The sequence below is a fragment of the Lonchura striata genome, chromosome 13 (assembly GCF_050655825.1).
Source record: "Lonchura striata isolate lonStrDom1 chromosome 13, ASM5065582v1, whole genome shotgun sequence".
In the NCBI taxonomy this organism is placed as follows: Eukaryota; Metazoa; Chordata; class Aves; order Passeriformes; family Estrildidae; genus Lonchura; species Lonchura striata.
This window is the reverse complement of record NC_140715.1, coordinates 6495023-6507560: the sequence shown is the minus strand read 5'-3', so window position 1 is coordinate 6507560 and position 12538 is coordinate 6495023. Positions and strand designations below refer to the sequence as shown.

Sequence of the window (12538 nt, the reverse complement as noted above, 5' to 3'; positions counted from 1 at the left end):
GGACAAGATGGAGGAAATTGGGTGTGCCTTGTCCTTTTTCTCCTTCTTCATGCCCTCCATGTTTCACTGTGGTGTTGGCATTTTTCTGTTGGTTCAGGCTGGGGACACACTGTCCAACGTAGGTGACAGATATTGGCACGTTATTGTAAATCCAGCACAGGATGTTTCTGGTATTTAATGTTTGTCACATCCCACTGAGGGCAGAGCCCCACACGCTGCCCTGCAGGACAGAGCTGGGCAGGGCAGCAGAACATGTGAGAGATAAACAGAATAAACAACCTTGGAACCAGCACAGACCAATTATGGCTTCTGCTTTGGCAATGAGGCTCAAGGACTTCCTACAATCTCGGAATCATCTCAATACCACAGATTCCAACACATCAGGAGATCAGCTGCTCAGGGACCAGCTACAGCACAGGAGCACAGGCTGCTGCTTGCAGTGAGCCCCAGCAGCATCCATACATCACTGCACAGCTGCTGAGGGCTCATTTCTGAATGGTTTGGTGCTGCCAAAGTGTGAAAGAAATAGCAATGCTTGGACACCTCTACATTAAAGGCCCCCTCACCTCTCAAGTTTGGCTGCTAGAAAGGAAAATGGGACAGAAGGAGTAAAGAAATAATGGGTTTTTCTGTAGTGTTCTATGAATAGTGGGAAGAATAACACAATAAAGAGTAGCAGAAAAATACTTAAAAGCAGTTTTTTAGCTCCGCTCAAGGACTAGTGGCCCTACTGTGAAGAACAGTTTTCTAGAAAGCATGTGAGAAAGAGTATCCTGTTTACTCAAATTCTTTGGGTGGCAGGAATGACAATGCTTCCAGTATGGGAAAACCATTCAGGGCCACAGCTGTCTGCACCCTTCATGCTCTAAAAGAAGGCAATTTGAGTTACAAGCCTTTGCCTTGTAACATGATGTAGCTACTGAATTAACCAAAGGTGCTGGATTAACCAAATGATGAATTAACTGGGAATGAAACCTGGAAAGAACATCAGGGACTATTTATGCACTGGCACACACCTCCCTGTCTAGTGCCCACAGATCAGTTCGGGAGCCATCCTAATAATTTAATAGCTTCACCTTTTTCAATATTTGGGAACATTTCAGTCTGGAGGTTTTTCACCCAAAAGGCTTGTGTTGTAGTGCCTGTCTAGCAGAGAGTCAGCTGCCCTTGAGCTAGCCACCCTCTCTAAGATTTTGATTAACTTCCTTTTAACTCTCCTGAAATGTCCTGTGTGTCAGTTTGCACTGCTCTGACATTGCCTCACAGGACACAGTCTGATCCCAGCTGGAAGTTAGCAGGAGGAACAAAGCCTGCTCCCATCTCTCTCCTGGGCAGAGGACAGAACCCCAGGAGGGAACCAGGGCACCCAGGGCTGCCCTGTGGCTGTGAAAAAGCCTTAGGGAAGGTGCAGAGAGCAGCTCACTCCGCACTGAACTCTCTTGGATTTGTCTCCAGCCATCTTTTCCAGAGAAGGTTTTCCCAGAGCTGGACTTTCCAGCTGTCTCTATTTGCTAAATTGCTCTGCAATCTGAAGTCCCTCTTCAGACAAGCCATGAGCTGTGCACCTCTCACAAGCCCCCAGGCCCAAAGCTCCGGGTGTTTTGCTGCCATGCAGGACACGAGGCTTTCTCTTGCCCTGTGACACAGTCAATGTCATTCCCAACAGGAAAATGCAAACACAGACATCACCAAACCCCAGATGGGCCAAGCAAGGCCAGTGGAAAAGGTGGCTCCTGAGCTGGAGCCATCCAGCTCTGGATCTGTTCAGGCTCCTGTTACACTGCTTGAATTTATTAGAGCCCTAAGGACCACATAAGGGAACTGTCCTTAGTTTGTGATGTAGGATAAGGTACTTTGCAGTGACTGTTCCATAAATACTCCTACTGCCATGCTCCTATTCTCTCTATTCCAGAATATTCCTCTGCTCTGAGGGTACATCCATTATTTTTAGTAAACCACAGAGAGCTAGAAAAGTATGGATGGATGCATTAAAATTTGGCACAGACTGAAATGTATATAGTCTTGCATTATTTGTGTTAATTTTGGTGAATTTTGCTCCCCACTCATTGCCAGTACAACTCCAGTCAAGGCGATGGATGAATGTGCCCTCTGTGTAGAGACCAACACACACACACTCTTACCTGGTTCCTTTGTCCAGGGGAACACATTTGGACTCATGCTGGCAAGGATTTAGATCAGGAACACAGTGGTTGATCACCTCATCACACAGTTCACCTGAGGCAAAGGAAAAAGCAAAAAAGTTGTAACACAGTTTGAACAATCCTGAACACCCGTGATGTCCAGGGATGGCCAATCTCCCTAAGTGGAGACAGCTCAGTAGTTCAGCAGGAAGTGACAAAATTGCTTGTTGAAGGCACATGAGACTTCATTAAATCAGCTCCTTTGACCTGCAGTGACCACACTGCTTCTGTCACATGGATTTGAAGGCCTGGTACGAAAAGCACTGATGTATGAACTGCACTTGGTGACACACGAGGGCTCAAATGGGCACTTCCTGACCCAGAACCTCTTATTTCAAAGCAAGAAAGTGACACAAAAGTGAAGTTGCTCATTAGACCATAACATTTTCACACGGGCACATATTTCAGCCATGGTTAATACACTGCCAAAGAAGCTGATTGGACATCATTCTGGGAAAGAACAACAACCCACAAACCCTCCCCCCAAAACCTCTGTGACTCTCCATAATAGGAACCAGCTTTAGGACTGCATGCAATTATAAAACATTCACTATTTATAAGAGAACTACTAGCTCTATTGTGCTCACAGGAGATGATGTCTTTTCAGAAAAAATCTACCTCATGTAAGCCCAACTCAGCTGTTTCTAGGTATGGTGTATAACATGCCACGAACCTCCCTGGATTTGTATAAGTTTTAATAATTAATAGCTGTAGAATGTTCAAACTGTGATAGTTTATTTAAATACAATCCTTCTCTGACTCCTAAATTATTAGGTCACACTTCAGTACCCCAGGATTTGAGATCCAGCCAAAGACCACAGAGATCTTTGCCTTCCCCAGAATCACACAGAAACCTACCCCACACCTCCCAAAGCCTTGCAGGAAAAGCAGAGGTCAGGTAATCTCAACATGGAACCCCCCCAAAGCTACAGTCCCAAAGCCCCCTGTGCAGCTCTACCAGAGCAGCACATCTGCAGGGTTTCAAGGTTACACATATTTTCTGTGCCTATACATGGTACACACCACCAGGCCATGGGAATGGTGGGGAAAAAGGGTAATGTGGGAGGCACTGCTGGGCTGGCATTGTTCTGGAAGGTTTTCATGGAGCTCCAGCTCCACCTGTCCTGGGAGAAATGCCATTTTCAAAAATCCTTCCATTTCTCTATACTCTAGCGGTTACAGAGAAACACTTGAAAACACAAGCCAAGCAAACCACAAAGATTAAAATTCAGATAGAAAATGCAAATCAGAACCATCCATTTTGTATCAGGTCTGAGATCTGGTGGGCTGGCTGAGAGCACAGTTTTGAGGATGACTCTGGTGCTGATAGGTGTGGTTTGTTAACTTCCCCAGGTGCTACTGCTCTGTCAGGTTATTCCTCCCACCTGTCCAGCCTCCCTCCAGTACAAGATACACAGCTCTTGACATGACTCTTCCTGTTAGAATGGAAGTATAATATGTATTTGCAAAAAATACTCAATTGTTTTTGTGTGTTTCAAACATGGGACGTGTCCTAGATCTGCTTTTGAGAGCTGACAAGTGTAACTGAGAGCAGGAATCCAAGCCTTGGGAGGGGGCTCTGCCAGCACAAGCCCCATCCTCGTGGGCCACACACACCCTCCTGCCTTTGTGGTGGGCTGGGCTTGGCACTGCCAGGAGAGCCTGGCATGGCAACCTGCACTTTACTGGTCACAGGACAAGCAATTCCACCTGGAGCCAAGGAATCCCAGGAAGCCACCACTATTAGAGGCTACCAAGTCTTTTCACAGCCCTGGACAAACCCTGTGCAAATAGAATGAATTTATCCAGCTCAGGAAAGGGGCAGGTGCCAAAGAAACCGAACACTGCAGATCCATGGGGACCAGGAACAGATCATCCACTGGGCTTGGGGCTGGCCACTGCACTTTGTTGCTCTTCAAAAGCAACAAGAGATGTTCAGTTCTTACAGCTGTGAGCACTGGGGACAGCTATTGACACATTCTGAGGAGGCAGAACTGGGATAGGTCTGTTTGCTGCCACCACCCCTCCCAAAAACTAACCAAGGCACTCCCTCAGACCCGAACATGAGCAGGCCAGACCTTGCTATAAAGCTTGGAGAACTGCCAGTTTGTCATCTTGATATTCCCCACATCCCTCGTGTGCTATGGATCTTATGTGAAAATAAACATCAAAAAAATTAACTGGCTGGTCACATTAAAAGAGCTCAAATGAGCTAAAGCTAGAAATAATTTTGGAAGACCATCTAATAACTGAAGATAGTGTGGATAGATGCCTTCAACTGTTCTTTCACTAAAAATGGTCAATACTTTTGAAGTTTCTATTTTTTCTTTTGTTTTGTTTTGAAGCAAAGGAAACAGGCTTAAAAAAACATGAACAGTATCAAAATTCTCAAAGGAAATCATAATTCTTCTTAAAGAATTCTTCTGAACAGTCTTGACAAGTGCTTAGAGATCCAGTAAAAATCTCCCCAAATGTCAAATATTATGACTCACTGTGTCATTCTGAAGACACCACTATCAAAATGTAGGAGAATTCTAGGCTAGGTACCAAACACAGCATCCAAAAAAATGATATTTTTCATGCAAAACTTGGAACATTTAAGGATCCTTCCTGTTATTTTTCCCATCTATCACTCATTAGGGAGCTCACTTGGGAATGCCTTGCAACTAGAGCAGCCTCATCTCAGGAAGAAAATACCTCTTGGTCATTATTTCATTATTTCAGACTCTACCAATGTTCAGTAGATACTGCAGAAAGCATGCCAGGGAAATAAAACACTTTTTGAAAAGCAAAACCCAAGGCACCAGCTACACAATGTCTTTCTCATATTTTACTCACTCAGAAAATATCTGGGCCAAAAAATCTGCCCTCAGACCTGAGAGCTCAATATTCATTGGTTGCTTTAATGTCAGTATCAGAGGAAAAATGTGATCTTTTTTTTTTTTTTGGAGTGACACAGGGCTGTTTCTCTGTGCAGCAATTAAAGGTCTAGTCCAAATTTCTCACTGGATAGTTATGTGAACCTAAAAACAAACCGGACATTCATCTTAGGCCAGCTCCTAGCAGCACTGGTTCTCTTTGTGGAGGATATTTGATCCTGCTAAAACAAGAGGGAACTTCAGTGTAATGCTTTCCCAAGTGCAGGAAACCATCCAACCTCCCCATTTTCCCCTCTCCTACATGTTCTCAAATCACAGCTCCAGTTTGGGTACACATGGTTTCTGAAGTGCTTCTATAAAACGGACAGGAAAACCACAGCTACATTTATTTTATAATCAGTTAAACAACTCTTTTAATCCCAAATAATGCTTTTGTTCCATCAAGGCACTCTTATTCTCTTTAATGAAAGCTGAAGAGAATAGTTAATGTGCAAGCAGATGAAGAGAGCAGTCTGATATACCACAAAATATTGCAGTTTTCAGATTAGAACAAAGTTAAAATGACAGGTGAAACTTTAACAGGTGGATCTCCCTCTGCTGCTAACTCATACAAAAAAAAAAAAAAAAAAAAAAAAAAAAAAAAAGGGAAAAGGGAAAAAAGAGGAAAAGGTCCCTGAACAACAGCCAAGGTGTTCTGCTCCTTCAAAACCACCTCTCTTGTCACCTTCACTGACATTGTCTTAAAGAAACACAGCTTTTTTTTTATTCTTTTTCTTTTTTTTTTTTTTTTTGCCTCTTGCAACATTTTCCTGGCCTTATTTTTCAACGGAATCATGATTTTCATGGGGCTTTCCACAGGGCTCATTGCTTATGAAGAGCTGCCAAGAAACATGCTTAGGCTTTTCTGTAGCCTTCCCCACGTCTCAGAGCGAAGCCAAAACAACAATAGGGCAATAAAGATGACTTTTACACACAGTTTAATAATCATCTATCTTTTTTCCGTTCTGTGCTGTCATGAGAGCTATTTATTTCATGCCCCATTAGACTTTTAAAGCCAGGATCCAAGCTACACTATTCCTCCCTAATCAGTAAAAGAGAAGCTGTATGCAGTAAAAATATTTTACTTATTTATCTTTAAGTGAAACTGCAGTTCTGAAAAGACAATGTAGAGCACCAATTTGCAACCAATGAGTTCAATGATTTTTCTTTTGTTCCATGTGTCAGTTGGGTGATACTTTGTTGTAATATACTGACAAAATAACCTAGAAAATATCCCCGTCCTTAATTCAAGAAAAGCTTTGGTAGGGCCTGCAGGACTGGCAGTAAATATGCTGTTGAGAATTTCACAATATTACTTGAGAAAAGGAACGTGCTTATGATGAAGAAAGGATGGAGAAAGCCTGGCCTGCATCCACAGCATGGAAACTTTTCCAGGCTGCACAGGGTGAGTGGTTAAATAGTGTGTTGCAACATTTTGAACTCTGCCAGGTAAGTCTGAATGGAACTCGTCTTTTGCTGCTAATAAAAAACACCGTGCTGTTTTTCTCATAGGAGATTACTCATTTTATATCTAATAAATTGTATTGGAAGAAATGTTTGCTGTGTTTTGTTTTCCCCTTCTCTCTGTTCAGTCATTAAAAAGAAGTCAGTGCCAACTGGAAGTTTCAGAACGCTGAACCTAGAAATGGTTGGGTGGAACAGACAGGGTGTTCCTCCAAGGAAGTAATTCAGTAAGGAATGTTGTTGATGTTTGATGAAAATTATTTGAGGCTCATCTAAGAAAATAAAAAAAATGAATTTTTAACTTCCAAACTATTTCAACTTGAAATGAATAAATGAGAACTCTGTGAAAACCCTTCAGCAGCAAATGCTATTGTGTTAGATACAAAAACATAAAAGAAATCACTGGAAATGCACTGTAGTAAGTTCTGCATGATCACTGAAGTTTGCTCTTGCTTGACAAACTCTGCCCAAAATACTTAGCACACAAATAGTTCCTTTATGCTTTTTCTCCTGTCTTAATTGTTAAAAACTCCCAAGTTTCCACTTACCAGGTTTTGACCTGCTAAGTGGGAACCCTTAAGATCGATTCCCACAGTGGCTTGTTTTTCAGAGTCAAGGAGCAATTCTCCCTAACCTTAAGGCTCAGCAAAGGGAGAATGGGTAAAACCAGATCTGGGCAGGGAAGTAATGGGAAATAATGATCCTTTCACTGTTTCAGAATCCCGAGGAAGGAATGTGTTCTATGCACTGCTGAAGAATGAAAAACCATATTCAACATCCCAAATGCCACACAAGACAGTGTGTGAAACAGTAACTGAACCAGACAATTTCCAGTGCCCCTTCAAGGTGACCTGCCTAAAGCATTATTCCTCAGAACCAGTGTCTGGAAAAGATCTTCATTTTGCTGGACAGCCTACGTTTTTGAGCTGTGTTTATTCATATGGATGTCTGCCAGTTGTTTGGAATCACCTGAGGATCAGTTCAGCTATCCACACACTGAGATGCCACACATTATCTGAGATGTTCCTCCTGGGCTGGCAGAGAGGACTCTGGACATGCTGGGCATTCCCACTGGTCTGAGCAGGGAATGGGGGCTGGAGCCTGTTAAAGATGCTTTGGCTCCAGAACTCCCTCCTGACTGTTCCCTGCTCTGGAGCTCCCATGGGATACAGTCCTTCACGGACTTCTCCAATGTGGCTCCTTCCCTCAGGCTGCAGCTCTCCAAGAACTGCTCCAGCCTGGGTCCCTTCCACAGCACACAGTTCTTCAGGAGCAGACTGATTTCCTTGTTTCCCACTGCGTTTCTTGACAGGATGGATTTAATGACTCTCAGATCCCATTTGTGGCGGGATTCACTCTGCTCATCCTAAAGGACAGCAGTAACTGACATTCCATTTTCTTACAGACATGCTGCGTCCTGATGAACAAGGAGGAATTCTCTGGTATATGTTATTCCACAAACATGACACTTTGAATTTTAGAGGGGAGTTTGAGCAGAGTTGATGCTGGAGCTGAGCACTCCAGCACAGCAGGACGCCCAGGGAGGCTGAAGCCAGGCTGCAGCAGTGCAGCTGCTGTGCTGCTCCCTCCCAGGAGGGTCAGATAAGAGTCCAATCCGACAGCAATGACATGAGGTTCTCTCTTCATAAAGCAGGGCTGGACATGGCCTTAGGCTCTTGAACAAAGCCCAAACCTTCCAGGTCTTCCAGCACTTCCATTCCCAGTTACACAACTGGGAAATGTGGCTGCTTTTTTGTGTTTCATGCAGAAAGCAAGTACACTTCACATCTGCCAAATAACTAAAACTCAGAAGCTTCCATGTAAGGCAGAACTCCTTCAAATAAAAAGGAAGAAAACACACTGAACTCTGACCACAGTTTTCTCTGTCTTGAGGAAATAACAGCTGAAGTTCCAAAATTTAAAAGGAGTTGATAGCTAAGTACTTGTTTAAGCCTTCAGCATTTATTAGGAGCTCAGATCCCCGTGGAACCACAGCACCCCAAACCTCCTTGTCCCTATGGCAAAAACTCAGGGGGAAAAGCAGCTTCAGTGCCACAATCCCCCCAGCCTGTCCAGGGGACAGAGCCACACGGGTGCCACACGGGCGTCACACAGGTGTCACACAGGTGTCACACGGGTGTCACACGGGTGCCACACGGGTGTCACACGGGTACCACATGGGTGTCCCAGCAGCAGCATGGGAGGGCTCCAGCAGGCAGGGACAGCCACAAGCCCCAGAGCTGCTCTCCCTGGGGCTGTGTGCCTGCAGGGCTGCTGGGCTTTGGCCAGACACAGTCACCACACTGACACCCCAGGAAAAGAGCCCAGAGTCACCAGCGGGGAGCTCGGAAAGAGCTGCACAACTCCCAGATCCACCACAGGACACCACAAGGTCCCCTAAGGTAAAACAGATCTCAGCCTCCTCTTCCAAACACATCAAACCAGAAATAGTTCCTAGTTTTATTTTATTACTATTTATTTTAGGAGAGATTTTTTTTTTTCCCAGTGAATGAAACTGCTTGCAGCTTCTTCCCAGGGAAGCAAACTATTTTAAAACACTTGCTCCTGCCCTCTCTCTGCCATGGGTTAATCTCTGTATTTTAGTAATGACGTATTTTCAGTAGTGGAAGCCACTAATTTTTTTTAGGTCTCAGAACAAAGAGGTGAGGGCATTGTTGAGACTTTTTAGGATTTTTGGCAAATAGGAATGTATTTCCTGTTTTTTTTTTTTTTTTTTTTTTTTTTTTTTTTTTTTTTTTTGTGTAAGTGCTACATATTTCTACTTCTGCTAAAATCAGACAGCAGGAGAAAAAGTCACAGCAAACAACAAAACCAAATAAACCAGCAGGCAAAGCACCAAAGCATTCAAAGCACTCAGGGCATGTTTGGTGCAGCCCATTTTTCCCCCTTTACATGTTTGGACCCCTCCTCACGTGGAGGCACAGAGGGCAGTGAGGATGAGGAAAGGATGTCTTTGGAGGGATGAGGTTCTGTGTTTGTGAGCAAAGCAGTGATGGGCTGAAGGAGGTCTGTAACAGAAGTGAACAGGAGAAAGGAATGGAAGGGAAAACTCTGAATTTTGCCCTACATTCCTACACCACAAAGCTGAGAAAATACAATGTTTGTATCAATACCTGGGGACAGACCATGCTACAGCCAAAAAGGCAGAGATCAGGAAAATACAAAAAGGGCAAGAAGCAGGGTGACTGATCTAATACATATCCTTATCTTTTGATGTCCCTATGAATGTTTCTTTTTGAAGGGAAGGAGAGCCCATAAAACTATAAGGAAGAGCTGTAAACCACCAAAAGTCCAAGCAGGTTGTAAACCAGCCCCAGACTCCTCAGAGCTGGTTGGATTTGGGTACATGATTGTCCTGGAGGGATTACATGTTTATAATTCAGCTTCAGGATTAAAATTAACAGTTGGGCAGAGGAAAAATAAGATATCAGCTGACAATTAAAGCCATCAGGCAAGATAAACAGCATGACTATTGGTTTGGTTATTTAACAAATATTGAAAATATTGATTTTAAGAATGGTGAGGAAACCTGATGTTGGTGGGTACAGCTTTGAAGCTTTTTTATAGCATTCAGCTGTCTGCCTCCTCTCAGCTTTGTCTTTTTAAACTTGCATTTACTACTTCATGGAATCCATTTGTAATTCCACATTGTTTTAAAGTTAATAGATGGAAAAGAACTAGGAAGGAGGTTATTGTGTGAGAGTGGTCTGCTTTTTGGTGTGGTTTTTTCTTTTTTTTAAATGAAAGTGAATTGGAGCTGGAGTGTGGGAAATTCCTTCCTCAGCAGTCACTTAACAAATTGGCCATTTTTCATCTACTCTGAGTCGGGGGAAAGACTGTCAAAGAATTTTAAAAGAAAACACTGAAAATCTTATTAATTGAAGAAAGATTTTTGGCCTTTATTTTTCCAACCAATGAAAGCAAAATTCATGCATCATAATTTGGGATATTGTTCCCTAAAAAGGCTATAACAAGTAAAACCAGGCAGACAGCAGATAGAGCAGAAAAGCACTAAGGTATGGAAAAAAACAAAGCCTGGATACTGTGACTCTGTCAATAGTCAAATTTTTCAACACATTCATTTTTAATTTGTATTTAATTTAGGAACATAAGATTTACTATCATGATTTAACCATTACTCAACTAAGCCAAGGGGGACCCTGTTTCTTACAGAACAACACACAGACACACTCTTGGATCTTCTTCCCTGCATTCAGACTAATTTTTTGTATTCCAGCACACATTTGTTCTATAAATGCAGAGTTTACTGAAATATCACTGCGGTGTTACCAGCATTGTGGCATCCAAGAGCACGGGGTGATGAGGGATCCAGACTCCCTGCCTGGCAGGGGAGAAAAGCAGGGATCTGCAATAACAGCTGGGCACCTCCAAGCTCAGGTTACTGCAAACATCCCATGCTGTCAGTGCAGAAGCAGCTCCAGTCCAAGACAGACCATTCCTGACTGAACGTGGGGTTTAACTACAGCTGAGAAATCCCATTTGGATGTAGAACCCACAACTCTTGCATAATTACACTGATAAAAATGGATGGTCTGGATTTGTTCAGCCACAAAACCCAGCCAGGCAGCCGTTCAGAGAAATTTCTATTTTCCATACAAGTGTTGGTGAGGAAAAAAAAAAGAAAAAAAAAAAGCTTACTCTGTCTACCACTTGTTAACAGAACTAAGGATAATATTTGGGTACAACATAAAGAGCTATTACCCACATTTTCTGTCCTGCTAGACAGCCTGGCCGTGGATGTCTGTGCCCTTTCAGGCATTGAGAGGTCATTGTCCCCCAGACTACTTCACAGGAAAATTGCTTTCCTGGACTGTACACCCCTGCCTTTCTTTGCTCATCCACATGTAAATCAAATCCATACACTTGGCAGTGCTGGAGCATACACAGTTTGGTAACTAAACATTTAGCACCAGAAAGAGGCAGGTACCCCAAATCACAGTTCTGAGCACAGGAATAAGCACTCCTGACCCTGGAGTGAATTGCTTTCTCTCTGAACTCTTGGCCTTCATACTCTGTGCAATACTGAACTCATCTGCACCCACCTTATTTTGCTGTTTTTAGTAGATACTGCCATAGTAGTGTCAGGTATTCCTCCAGTACAAAAAGCTTCATCTAAAGGGAATATACCTAGAGATGCCCTGGTCAGTCAAACTCTTTGGCCAGAAGATCCCCCTCTTTCCAGGTCAGACACACAAACCTTTTCAAGGTGTGCTTTCATGACCTGCCTCTGTGCTTCCATGCATTTCCTCCACTTTTGTTCAGTCAGTTGAGCAACTTCACATGATGCCCTATTTCTTGTTTGGATTCAACTTGTAAGGACCCTCAAAAACATTTCTCAGGTTTGCTTGGCTTGTGTGTACTTTTGTTTGGCTGATGGCTTCATTCTCCCAGCCATTTGCTGCTGCTCCCTGTCCTGCTCCAAGTGAGGACATTTCAGCCCAGCCAACTGCATTGCAGTCAGTCCTGCCAGGTGGCTGACCAGGTTTGATGAAACATCCCCCTCCAAAATGGAGGTAAAGCAGGTTAAGACAATTTTGGTATCACAGTTCAGCAAACTCTTCCTATTTTAAACACAAACCATTGTAACCATTCAGATTCTAACTTAAGCAACACTCCTCTTTTTGCAATAATCATCAATAATTTTTCATCCTTTTCCACCTATGTTTCATATTGTATTTTCTGGAAGTATTTTCTTCTTTTCTTCAAGAATTCTTTTTTTTTTTTTTCAGTTGTAACCAAGCTTATTGCCTGCACTATGATGGCACATGCTTATTGTGTGGATGTGTATTACCCACAGTGAGCTCTGGTATTTGACAAATTCCTGCTAATCAGTAGAGGCACAGCACAGACAACATTCAGGTAAAAAAGCAAAAACAAAAAAACCAACAACCCCCCCCCCTCAAAAACAACAAC

At 43.1% G+C, this 12538-nt stretch overlaps 1 protein-coding gene across 2 annotated transcripts in view; it reads right to left on the bottom strand.

The window, feature by feature from the left end:
- SLIT3 (slit guidance ligand 3) overlaps positions 1-12538 on the bottom strand; it is a 482119-nt gene that overhangs the window by 38073 nt on the left and 431508 nt on the right. For both annotated transcript variants that reach the window (XM_031506039.3, XM_085591180.1), the window contains one exon: positions 2142-2235. In XM_031506039.3, the coding sequence (XP_031361899.3) occupies positions 2142-2235 (94 nt within the window). The remainder of the gene's footprint in view (positions 1-2141; positions 2236-12538) is intronic.